General features: G+C 43.3%; 1 protein-coding gene across 2 annotated transcripts in view; it reads left to right on the top strand.

Annotated features, from left to right (window-relative positions):
* The window catches only part of LOC106590196 (cadherin-7), a 120,851-nt gene that overhangs the window by 66,750 nt on the left and 41,375 nt on the right, over positions 1-12,726 (top strand). For both annotated transcript variants that reach the window (XM_014180938.2, XM_014180939.2), the window contains exons 5-8: positions 1,998-2,165; positions 3,807-3,991; positions 4,642-4,895; positions 6,093-6,229. In XM_014180938.2, the coding sequence (XP_014036413.1) occupies positions 1,998-2,165; positions 3,807-3,991; positions 4,642-4,895; positions 6,093-6,229 (744 nt within the window). The remainder of the gene's footprint in view (positions 1-1,997; positions 2,166-3,806; positions 3,992-4,641; positions 4,896-6,092; positions 6,230-12,726) is intronic.

The raw sequence follows: 12,726 nt of genomic DNA, 5'->3' as shown, positions 1-12,726 counted from the left end.
TATGCAATCTCTGGATTTTTAGGAAAACATGTCTTCAAACCAATACATACGTACTTAATCTACTTAACCTGAATTTGGGAGGGAAAGAGAGAGAAAGTTTCGTTTCCCATTAAGTCAAATACAAATTTATTTGCAAGATTTAACCAAATCAATGTTTGGATCATACATGGCAAGTATCTGTGCCCTCTAATAGCCTGCCTAGTTCTCGAGTAGTTATGATAAAATTTTGTCCAGAACACACAGATACCGTTTTTTCGACATTGTCATCCTCTGGTCTTCTATTTTATTAAGGTCTCTTAAGGTCAAGTCCCCTGAGATGTGCTTGTGTTAATTAGAAATGTCTCGCTTATGCCATTGATATCAATGTTTGATTAAGTGGGAGTTTGATTCAGCCCATAACCTCTCAGTTTGATTATTTAATATTCACCAAAGTCTAATTAAAAACTCATATTTCGGGAATGAAAACTGAAGAGGGGTTGAAAAGGCTACCCAGTTTTTCTTATTTTTTGTAAGAGTCACAGTGTATCACACCTACATGACAAATGTAATTTATCTTGACTTTATTTAACAGATCGCAATAAACCAAACTTAACTCAGGCTGACTTCATCCCCAAGATGATTTGATTAGTTCATTTTGTATCAAGCTCAAAGAGAGAGACTTAGGGGCTATTCTCAATCACAAACATTTAAGGAGAGGCAGCGCGACGAGATTTCAATTGACATATGTACATACACTTTCAATTTACATTACATACTTGGCTTACTGTACCTTTCGTTGTAAAGGAAATGTGACATTCTTGCTCTGCAGCTCCAAATTTACTGTAAATATCAGTATCACAGTAGCCAGTAGCCAATGACTAGTCAGTAAGCTTGAAAAATTCGAATTAAACCTTTCCACTAAAACATATTAGCTAGATGTTAGGTTTATTTTCTTGACCATACACGCATTAAATGTAGCTTGCATGACAAAAACACAGCTAGCTAGCTATGCCAGCTAGTTTACCCCTCTCATCGAAAGTTTACCCCTCTCAAGATGTGAGAAATACGTAAGTTTACAATACAGTAATGTCTCTCGAGAATCTCTCAAAATTCTCCTTAATTGTCATCACTGAAAAAAAACTGAGAGAGCAAGCAAACCTACGTGTTCCAAACTGTGTTTCTCGGCTTCCTGAGCTAGCTACTTAATGAGTAATCTTTCATGTTCCGTAGGAATCCCCAATACGTGCCTTTTAATTTTTTATTCCGAGCTGTAAGTCATTAACCATGAATGCAACAGTAATTGCCTTATAATGATTAGGACTTTTTGCCATTAAAGATTTGTTGTAATTTTGTGGGATTATTACGATTCTCATCTTTAGAGTCAGGAGATAAAATGCTGATTTCAATTTCATAAGTTGGTGTATTCTTTCAAAAGCAATTACCATTAAGCAACTGCATAGGGCCACAGGCCTTTGCTATAGATAACATTTTTCTCAGCACCTACAGAGATATAGTGTATAAAGTTGACCATAGAAGTGTTTTCACTTTAGTGTTAGGATTGGACACAAAAAGTAAAGATTGTTTGACACTTTAAGTCCATGTTTCTTCTCACAAAAGGGAACCATCAAAAGGTGCAGCAGTGCCAATAACCCAGATAATAAAGTGCATAACAACTTATTTTCAAGCAAGAGTTAGGCATCTTTCGAGGCATTTGCTTTTTTCTCTGCTCCTGTCATCCCTCTCTCCCTCTCCTCACCTATCACCCCCCCTCTCTATCTCTCTCTCTCTCTCTCTCTCTCTCTCCTATCAAGCTTTCTTTCTCTCTTTCTCTCTACTTCTGTCATCCCTCTATGTCCTCTCATGTCCCCCCTCTCTATCCACTCGTGTCATCCCTTGCAATCTATCTCTCTCTCCTCTCCCATCATCCCCTCTCCCTTTTCACTCTTATCTTCCACTCTTATCATCCCTTTCTCTTCTTTCCTGTCATCCCTTTCTCTCTCCCTCTCTCTCCTCTCCAGGCGTCGTCCGGACGGCACTGCCCAACATGGACCGAGAGGTGAAGGACCAGTACGTGTTGGTCATCCAGGCTAAAGACATGGTGGGCCAGATGGGCGGCCTCTCCGGCACCACCTCTGTCACGGTCACCCTCACTGACGTCAATGACAACCCGCCACGCTTCTCTCGTAGTAAGAGTCCTATATACTTTGTACGTCACTAAATCTGACGACATGCCCTCTATCTGTTTCCCTCAGACAAAGCCCTAAACCCATCCATTCACTGTCATTGCAGTCTCACTATAGTGGAGGTTGGACATAAATCTCTACAATCACTCTCGTTCACAATGGCAGTAGGGGAGAAAGCTTTGAGTGAAAATGTAGTCTATGCTTGATATTGCAGATTCATTCAACTACAGTACCCCTTTCAAGCGTATGCGTAATTTTGCTGTTCGTCGTGGGTTCACTGCCCCTTTCTGACTAATGGTCAAAGGCTTCAAATGCAGTTTGCCCTAGAAGGTATAAACCTTTCTCCCGCTCCCCTCACTCCACATCAGAGCGGAGGGATTTCTGCAAACATGGATACCAGGATCAATCAGGCTCCATTTTTTTTGTCATCAGCCTATTTCACGGCCCGCTAATGGGTTCCTGGCCAGGCGTTGGGATTCAAAGGCATGAGGTGCTTCTCATGATAATCTGTGGCCCCGGCAATTGCTTTACCGCTGATAGTCCCACCGACCGCCGCTGCCTAGGCTGTTACACTCACTGCTGGACTGCCATGAAGTGAAGTCAATTTGCTGGAACCCGGAGGGAGGGGGGAGCGGGGACAGGTTCAAGTTTGCACAACAAATCGTCAATGCCGCTTTAACCCAGCGCTGTTTTGCTGGGTGTGCTGGGAAGAAAGATGCTTTGGGACCAGGTTGGGTGTGAAGTCACCCCCCCCACCCCATCTGTATCCCCCCCCCACCCCCCACCCAAGGTCATGGGTCAGAATCAATAGAGTATTACAGCGCACCACAGCTGATAGTCTAGAAGCACTAGCCCTTGGAGGAGAGAAGAGGAGGGAAGTGAAGGCTGGAGGCACAAGGACAGAGAGGAGGGGCGGTTACCAGGGGGCAAAGAGGGGCATACACAGTACGAAGGGAGGGGAAGAAAGGCATTTTTGGGGGTCTTCCACAGCGAATTAAAAAGCCATTACAAAGATTACACAGCGGCAAACAATGTCAAGCAGATTAGCATTTGGAGCGTGATGTCGGGAGCCACTGGGGTGAGAAACACGGAAAGATCTGGTAATGAGCTCCGTCATGGTGATTGGGGAGATTATGATTATTTATATGATTCCCTCCTTTTTTTCTTATGAGAGTGCTTTATGTCAGGGAGGTGCAGACAAAGACACCGGGAGCACAATGGAAGAGTTTGCTTGTAATAGAATTTTCCAGTGAACATTTCATCCCACCAAAGCATAGTCCTCAGACTCTCCCATTCACTTTGGTCAAGAGATATTCTGTTTCATGTAGAGTGGAGCGGTCAGAATATGTAATACATTTTCATATGAATACAAACAACTCCATTGTTATAAAAATGTTAAGGTTCAATAAAAAATATATTTGCCCTCTTCACCATAAATGTCTTGAATGTAAAACGAGTCATTTAATATTATTGTCACTATTTCCTCATATATTTGGATAAAACTCATCCTGGACCATTACTTTGTAGTGTGACCACTCATTGTGAGAGAGGGAACTCAAAGGCAGCTGTAGTGCACTATGAATCTGAGCGGCTAAGGAGTAAGGAAACCACCTCATCTCTAACTACTACTTCTCTTTCCTCCAGAGAACTATCAGCACATGGTGCCGGAGTCCTTGCCCGTGGCGTCCGTGGTGGCCAGGGTCAAGGCTCTGGATAATGACATAGGCCCCAATGCAGAGATGGAGTATAGGATCATGGAGGACGGACCTGGGGTGTTCAACATCACTACAGACGAGGACACGCAAGAGGGCATCATCATCCTTCAAAAGGTACACATGCTGTATCCTTATAGGCTGTGTTCCCAAGCCAGCTTTGTCACAGGGTCCAATCTGATCTTTTGTTTGTTTTCGCCGTCACCGATCATAGACGAGTGCCACAGAGTGGAAAGTCACGCAGACAATAAACACAGACAATAAATGTGTCACATCAATGGCCCTCCTATATTATAGGGCTACAACTGTGCGCCCAATAAGCCAAACAGATGACAACATATCTTCTAAACACTATTATTTAGAAATGCCTTTTACTGTGATGTGTTGTGTGCCTTTTCTCACAATCAATAGTTTGCTTTCACACTACACAGTAAGTCAATATAAAACGTTTGGATGAAAAATATATTTGTGATAGAGAGTTTGATTATGTGCAAGATTGCATAGGGTCGTTGGACTCTAGCGCCAGCATTTCTTCAATCTACTGGTGTAGCGCAAGGCCATGTTGCCATGAGCGATGCACATACAAATATCTTTATGGCTTTGCCCTCACCATTTACAGAAAATGTGGCCAGTGCAGTGTGCTTAGAATCCAGCCAATTAGGATGGGCTCCACCTTGACTGGAAGGTTACTGTCAATTTCTTTTTTAAAGAAATGTGAAATAGCTTTTAATATTTTTTTTTGTCTCTTTACTTTATGTTTGTCTCAGCCTTTAGACTTTGAGTCCAAGAACAGCTTTAACCTGCGAATCGAAGCCACCAATCGGAATATCGACCCTGCGTTTGTGCACCTGGGTTCGTTCAGCGACACCACGTCGGTCAAGGTGACGGTGGAGGACGTGAACGAGCCGCCCGTGTTCTCCACACAGCTTAGCAAGATGGTGGTCTCCGAGGACGCCAGAGTGGGCATCTCCATTGGGAGGGTCTCCGCTCACGACCCTGACTCCTCCAACAGTGCCATCAGGTAGAACCCAGCTCTCCAGTTATTATATGCCATTACAGGCAATTCCTCTGTTGTCCCAGCCATTTTCTCAAGTGGCCCCTGTTTCTTAAAATAACTTTGCCCCATTCAACAGAGTGGCGAATTCAAGCCATATAACCCATTTCTTTCAACATGTTGCCACACCGCAAGGTTGACAGGAGGTCCAAACACCTTTAGAGCAGTACTGTAAATAAACGTTCACATTCTAATGCCTCAATAGCACCTCACTGACAGAGTTCTAAACTCCCTCTGTGACTGTGTGACATGCACTAAAGCCAGATGGCGTGCGTTCGAGGGACTGCAACATTTGTAAAAGTGAAATGCCATCTAAAATGAGCGAAGGGCATTCCCCCAGGAGGGTCAACAGTTTGTACCAGCTCCATTGCATTTATAACACAACACAACCACTCAGAAAGGCAATCTGCCCCATGTCACTCATGAGACTCCCTCTCATTACGCATTAATTGAAAATAAAAGTGTTGTGTGGTAGTATTCATGCTCGGGGCGTTAGGATTGTTAGTAATCTTAATCAGAAAATCTAATTACACCGCCATTGTGGGTGTAAATTGCCTCTTTTTGCTGCTGTGGAGGCTTTCAGCGTCTGCAATAATATGGCCCTACCTCTGTTGAAATTAGAATTATTGTGGAACTAATGCAGCCACAAGAGTCAAATTACATTGAATAATACCCTTTGGATACCAGCTAATTGAAGTTGTCATTTTTTCCAGAAATATAAGCTGCTGTATAGAAATTGATAGTGTTTGTTCTGTGTTCAGCATTAATGTATTGCTGTCCAATTTCACATTTCTATCTTAAAAACTTTGATTGAGAGCAGTTCTCGTCAAAATCTAAAAGTTGTAGAAACCTCTCATTCATAGTTCAACATCATGATCGTTTAATCTAGCGTCAAAAATGAATATGAAAATGACATAATTGCCCTTGTTGATACAGCTCAGTAATATTCTATGCCAATGGACTGAAACCAGAAGCACTTTTAAATAGTTAATTTGACACGTTTGGAAGGTAGAAAGTTCTTATTCCTTCAGAAATGTTTAAGAGTGAAATTATTACATGTAATATCCTTAGAACTTTCTTCAAAAGGAAAATACCTCATCATAGCTACGTGTGTGTTTGTCATTCTGCCTGTCTGCCTGCCTGCCTCTGTCTGTCTGTCTCCAGGTACTCCATAGACAGAAACACAGACCTGGAGCGTTTCTTCAACGTGGATGCTCTGAGTGGGGTCATAAGCACAGCCAAACCCCTGGATCGAGAGGTCAACTCTGTCCACAACCTCACTATCCTTGCTATGGAAAGCCGTAAGTACATGTGCACACACACACACACACACACACACACACACACACACACACACACACACATCTGCCACATCAAGCCTCAAAGTCTGACTAGTTAGTTTTATGAAGGCCCTGCATAAATTATTGTTGTCCTTTCTATCTTGTCATGTAGCCAACCCTACCCCATATTCAACACCCCACAATGCCACTGCTTCGTCATGACTGCATTAACGTGACGAAGCGTGTGGGTCGCGGCGGGGCTGTCAGGGGAATCTTAATTCTGACGTAAGGCGGATGCTTTCGACCTCCGGGTCTCCGTGAGTCGCGGAGTGTGTGAGGGGCAAGCTGCTAACTAAGGGCAGGCGCAGGTGAATTATGCTCATGTGATGTGGGGGGAGAAGAGGAGAGAAAAGAGAGGTGCCGGAGTGCCTTTGAGTCGTCCTTCCATGGCTTTAAGGACAAAGAGGCCCTCGCATTCCCCGCCTTACGTGTCTTTTTGTTGAGCAAGACTTTTTGTGGAAGGTACTACGCAGCGCACAGACTCCATCGTGCGCTCAATGTCGTCGAGATACGTCGAGTTCCTTGTAGGCCTATTTGGCAGGGAAACTGTGAAGCAAGCTCTTAAGCCTATTGCCTGTTTCTGTTTATGAGTCTTTTATTAAAGAATGTGAAACAATGTTGTTTCTGTTTGCTGCTTTTCATTAATTTATGCATAGTTGTTCTTTGTATGGCCTTAAAAAACAGTTTTCCTATGGCCAGAATATTATCTATAGGCTATTGCATATTGAATTTTTATCAATTATAAAAATAGAACAAAATATGGATCTGGTAAAAGGCAGACATTTGGACGTTTCAATTAAAAAATACTTTTTCACATGATTATAGAAACTGAAACATTGTGATTTTAGAGACACAAAGTAACAGCCTATGGTTAAAGGGTTAGTTTATAGTGGGCTCTCACCATCATCATCATTATTCACATCATTACAGTTCAATCAAGTCACAATTATCAGATTTGGTATTGACATGAGTGAGCAGGCTTTCCGAGTGAGTAGACACATGGGTAGGCCTACCAACGAAAAACGTCTGAAAACAGAAATGATTATGATATTGGGACCACAGAAATCCCATATTGAAATAAAATGTCTGCCTTTTTTTGCCTACATTTACATAGAACAACATCACAAAATCGATTTGACCTACGTCTTTTTATTTTGTCTCAATTTGATGCAGAAAATGTTGGTTATTTCAAAAGAACAGAATACAATATTTTGAATTGACTGTTTAGGCTATTATACTAAAGATCTATCCAAGGTTCAACTTTAAGACAAGGGCATCTTAAAAACAATCAATTATATACAGTATATGCATGACAGATTCACAAGACTATAATATTTAAATCATGCATAGCTGTTCTTTATATGGCCTTAAATACATTTAAATCATTTTCACCTCCCATTGCTCCCGTTGTTCCCATTTTCAACATTGGAATGTAATAACATTGGAATGTGGTAAAGTGCTGGCGAGGACACTCAGGTGAAGCCATTGAATAAAATAAATTACAATGAAATAAAGCTTTTTAGCTTTTGAACCTGATTTAAAAATAAAAATGTATAGTTTGGACTATCCTTTTTGTAATGTATGAGACATCAAAACATTCTAGATAAACCTCTCCTGCTATCACAACAGCTGTTCACTTTACTGTCATTTGGAAAATCATTTGAAAAATCAGCTGATGATTGTTGAAACAGGGTTCAAGTTCAATGTCTGCTTTCACAAATAAGTGCTTATTATATTGATAGGCAAACACTGCCATTAATACAAGGAACGGAATGTGTTTTTATGTCACACGATTTTGGACAAGTAAAATGTTCTTAGAATGTATAAAAATAAACTAGAGTCGATGTCCGCACACCCGCGGAAATCTAATTAGCATAATAAAAACGTCCCCATCAAAAATATGTCCGTTTAAGCTAGAGATCGTCCGCATCCACCGATGTCGCACTTTCGCATCTGCGGTGAAAAGTGACGGAGCTAGAGCGGTGTTTGTCAGACCATGAGACATCCCAAAAATCTGTCTTCTCACAAAATAACTTGGCAAAGCAATTGTCTTTTTGTCCTAAATACAAAGTGTTATGTTCGGGGGCAAATCCAATACAACACATTGCGAAGTACCACTCAAACATAGGGGTGGTTGCATCATGTTACGGGTATGCTTGTAATCGTTAAGGACTGGGGAATTTACGGAATGAAGTTAAGCACAGCCAAAATCCTAGAGGATAACCTGGTTCAGTCTGCTTTCCACCAGACAGTTCACCTTTCAGCAAGTAAATAGCCTAAAACACAAGGCCAAATCTACATTGGAGTTGCATACAAAGAAGGTGGGAAAGACAAGGTAAACACCTTCTCTGCCCCCTTCGAGGAAAAAACAGTGCCGCCTCTCATGAGGACTGTGAGCTCTCGTTCTCCGTGGCCGAGGTGAGTAAGACATTTAAGCATGTTAACCCTCGCAAGGCTGCCGGCCAAGACGTCATCCTTAGCCGTGTCCTCAGAGCATGTGCAGACCAGCTGCCTGGAGTGTTTATCGACATATCAATTTCTTCTTATCCCAGTCTGTTGTCCCCACTTGCTTCAAGATGTTAACAATTGTTCCTGTACCCAAGAAAGCGTAGGTAACTGAACTAAACTAAACTATCGCACCTTATCCCTCACTTCTGTCATCAGGATGTAGTTTGAGAGGCTAGTAAAGGATCATATCACCTCCATCTTACCTGACACCCTAGATCCACTACAATTGGAATACTGCCCCATCAGATCCACGGATGACACAATCGCCATCGCACCGCACACTGCCCTATCCCATCTGGACAAGAAGAATACCTATGTAAGAATGCTGTTCATCGACTATAGCTCAGCCTTCAACACCATACTGCCCTCCAAGCTCATTACTAAGCTCGGGGCCCTGGGTCTGAAGCCCGTCCTGTGCAACTGGGTCCTGGACTTCCTGACAGGCTGATCCCAGGTGGTGAAGCCCCCTCCTGTACTCCCTGATCACAGATGACTGCGTGGCCGCGCACGTTTCCAACTCAATATTCAAGTTTACAAACAACACAACATTACCATCAGCAATGAGACAGCCTACATGGAGGAGGTGAGGGCCCTGGCAGTGTGGTGCCAGGAAAATAACCTCTCCCTCAAAGTTCACAAAAGAAGGTGCTGATCGTGGACTTCAGGAGACAGCAGGAGGAAGTATGCACCCATGCACATCGACGGGACCGCAGTGGAGAAGGTGAAAAGCTTCAAGTTCCTCGGTGTGCACATCACTGACAACCTGAAATGATCCACACAGACTATTCAACCTCAGAAGGCTGAAGAAATTCAGCTTGATCCCTAAGACCTCTAAGACCTCCCAAGTGGCGCAGCGGTCTAAGGCACTGCATCTCCATGCTAGAGACGTCACAACAGACCCTGGTGAGATTCCAGGCTGTATCACAACTGGCCATGATTGGGAGCCCCATAGGACGACCCAGTGTCATCCAAGTTAGTGTTTTCCCGGGGTAGGCCATCATTGTAAATAAGAATGTGTTCTTAACTGGCTTGCCTAGTTAAATAAAGGTAAAATAAATAAAAATAAAAGACCCTCACAAACTTCTACCATTGCACCATTGAGAGCATCCTACCGGGCTGAATAATAGTACAGAGAATAATTTATTTCAGCTTTTATTTCTTTCATCACATTCCCAGCGGGTCAGAAATTTACATACACTCAAATAATATTTGGTAGCATTGCCAAAAAAATTGCTTAACTTGGGTCAAATGTTTCCTTCCACAAGCTTCCCACAATAAGTTGGGTGAATTTTGGCCCATTCCTCCAGACAGAGCTGGTGTAACTGAGTCAGGTTTGTAGGTCTCATTGCACGCACACGCTTTTTCAGTTCTGCCCACAAATGTTCTATAGGGTTGAGGTCAGGGCTTTGTGATGGCCACTCCAATACCTTGACTTTGTTGTCCTTAAGCCATTTTGCCACAACTTTGGAAGTATGCTTGGGGTCATTGTCCATTTGAAAGACCTATTTGCGACCAAGCTTTAACTTCCTTGCTGATGTCTTGAGATGTTGCATCAATATATCCACATACAAGTTCCTCCCTCATGATGCATTCTATTTTGTAAAGTGCACCAGTCCCTCCTGCAGCAAAGCACCCCCACAACCTGATGCTGCCACCCCGTGCTTTACGGTCGGGATGGTGTTCTTCGGCTTGCAATCCTCCCCCTTTTTCTTCCAAACATAACAATAGTCATTATGGCCAAACAGTTCTATTTTTGTTTCATCAGACCAGAGGACATTTCTCCAAAAAGTACGATTTTGTCCCGATGTGCAGTTGCAAACCGTAGTCTGGCTTTTTTTATGCCGGTTTTGGAGCAGTGACTTCTTCCTTGCTGAGCGGCCTTTCAGGTTATGTCGATATAGGACTCGTTTTACTGTGGATATAGATACGTTTGTACCTGTTTCCTCCAGCATCTTCACAAGGACCTTTCCTGTTGTTCTGGAATTGATTTGCACTTTTCAAACCAAAATACGTTCATCTCTAGGAGACAGAAGGCGTCTCCTTCCTGAGCGGTATGACAGCTGCGTGGTCCCATGGTTTTTATACTTGTGTACTATTGTTTGTACAGATGAACGTGGTATCTTCAGGCGTTTGGAAATTGTTCCCAAGGATGAACCAGACTTGTGGAGGTCTACAATTTTTTTTCTGAGGTCTTGACTGATTTCTTTAGATTTTCCCATGATGTCAAGCAAAGAGGCACTGAGTTTTAAGGTAGGCTTTGAAATATATCCACAGGTACTCCTCCAATTTACTAAAATAATGTCAATTAGCCCATCAGAAGCTTCTAAAGGCATGACATCATTTTCTGGAATTTTCCAAGCTGTATAAAGGCACAGTCAACTTAGTGTATGTAAACTTCTGACCCACTGGAATTGTGATACAGTGAAATAATCTGTTTCTAAACAATTGTTGGAAAAAGTACTTTTGTCATGCACGAAGTAGATGTCCTAACCGACATGCCAAAACTATGGTTTGTTAACAAGAAATGTGTGGAGTAGTTGAAAAATGGGTTTTAATGACTCCAACCTAAGTGTATGTAAACTTCTGACTTCAACTGTACATACACTGCTCAAATAAATAAAGGGAACACTTAAACAACACATCCTAGATCTGAATGAAAGAAATAATCTTATTAAATATTTTTTTCTATACATAGTTGAATGTGCTGACAACAAAATCACACAAAAATAATCAATGGAAATCCAATTTATCAACCCATGGAGGTCTGGATTTGGAGTCGCACTCAAAAGTAAAGTGGAAAACCACACTAGAGTCTGATCCAACTTTGATGTAATGTCCTTAAAACAAGTCAAAATGAGGCTCAGTAGTGTGTGTGGCCTCCACGTGCCTGTATGACCTCCCTACAACACCTGGGCATGCTCCTGATGAGGTGGCGGATGGTCTCCTGGGGGATCTCCTTCCAGACCTGGACTAAAGCATCCGCCAACTCCTGGACAGTCTGTGGTGCAACGTGGCGTTGGTGGATGGAGCGAGACAGGATGTCCCAGATGTGCTCAATTGGATTCAGGTCTGGGGAACGGGCGGGCCAGTCCATAGCATCAATGCCTTCCTCTTGCAGGAACTGCTGACACACTCCAGCCACATGAGGTCAGCCACATGGGCCTTCCCTGTGGCTCAGTTGGTAGAGCATGGTGTTTGCAACGCCAGGGTTGTGGGTTCGATTCCCACGGGGGGCCAGTACCAAAAAAAAAAATGCATGAAAGGAAATGTATGCATTCACTACTGTAAGTCGCTCTGGATAAGAGCGTCTGCTAAATGACTAAAATGTAAAATGTAAATGTAAAATGTAGGTCTAGCATTGTCTTGCATTAGGAGGAACCCAGGGCCAACCGCACCAGCATATGGTCTCACAAGGGGTCTGAGGATCTCATCTCGGTACCTAATGGCAGTCAGGTTACCTCTGGCGAGCACATGGAGGGCTGTGCGGTACCCCAAAGAAATGCCACCCCACACCATGACTGACCCACCGCCAAACCGGTCATGCTGGAGGATGTTGCAGGCAGCAGAACGTTCTCCACGGCGTCTCCAGACTCTGTCAGTGCGCCAGTGGCGAATTTGCCAATCTTGGTGTTCTCTGGCAAATGCAAAACGTCCTGCACGGTGTTGGGCTGTAAGCACAACCCCCACCTGTGGACAACGGGCCCTCATACCACCCTCATGGAGTCTGTTTCTGACCGTTTGAGCAGACACATGCAAATTTGTGGCCTGCTGGAGGTCATTTTGCAGTGCTCCTCCTGCTCCTCCTTGCACAAAGGCGGAGGTAGCGGTCCTGCTGCTGGGTTGTTGCCCTCCTACGGCCTCCTCCACGTCTCCTACTGGCCTGTCTTCTGGTAGCGCCTCCGTGCTCTGGACACTACGCTGACAGACACAGCAAACCTTCTTGCCACAGC

This window comes from Salmo salar, chromosome ssa29 (genome assembly GCF_905237065.1).
Source record: "Salmo salar chromosome ssa29, Ssal_v3.1, whole genome shotgun sequence".
Lineage (NCBI taxonomy): Eukaryota > Metazoa > Chordata > Actinopteri > Salmoniformes > Salmonidae > Salmo > Salmo salar.
This window is presented reverse-complemented; position numbering and strand designations above follow the sequence as displayed.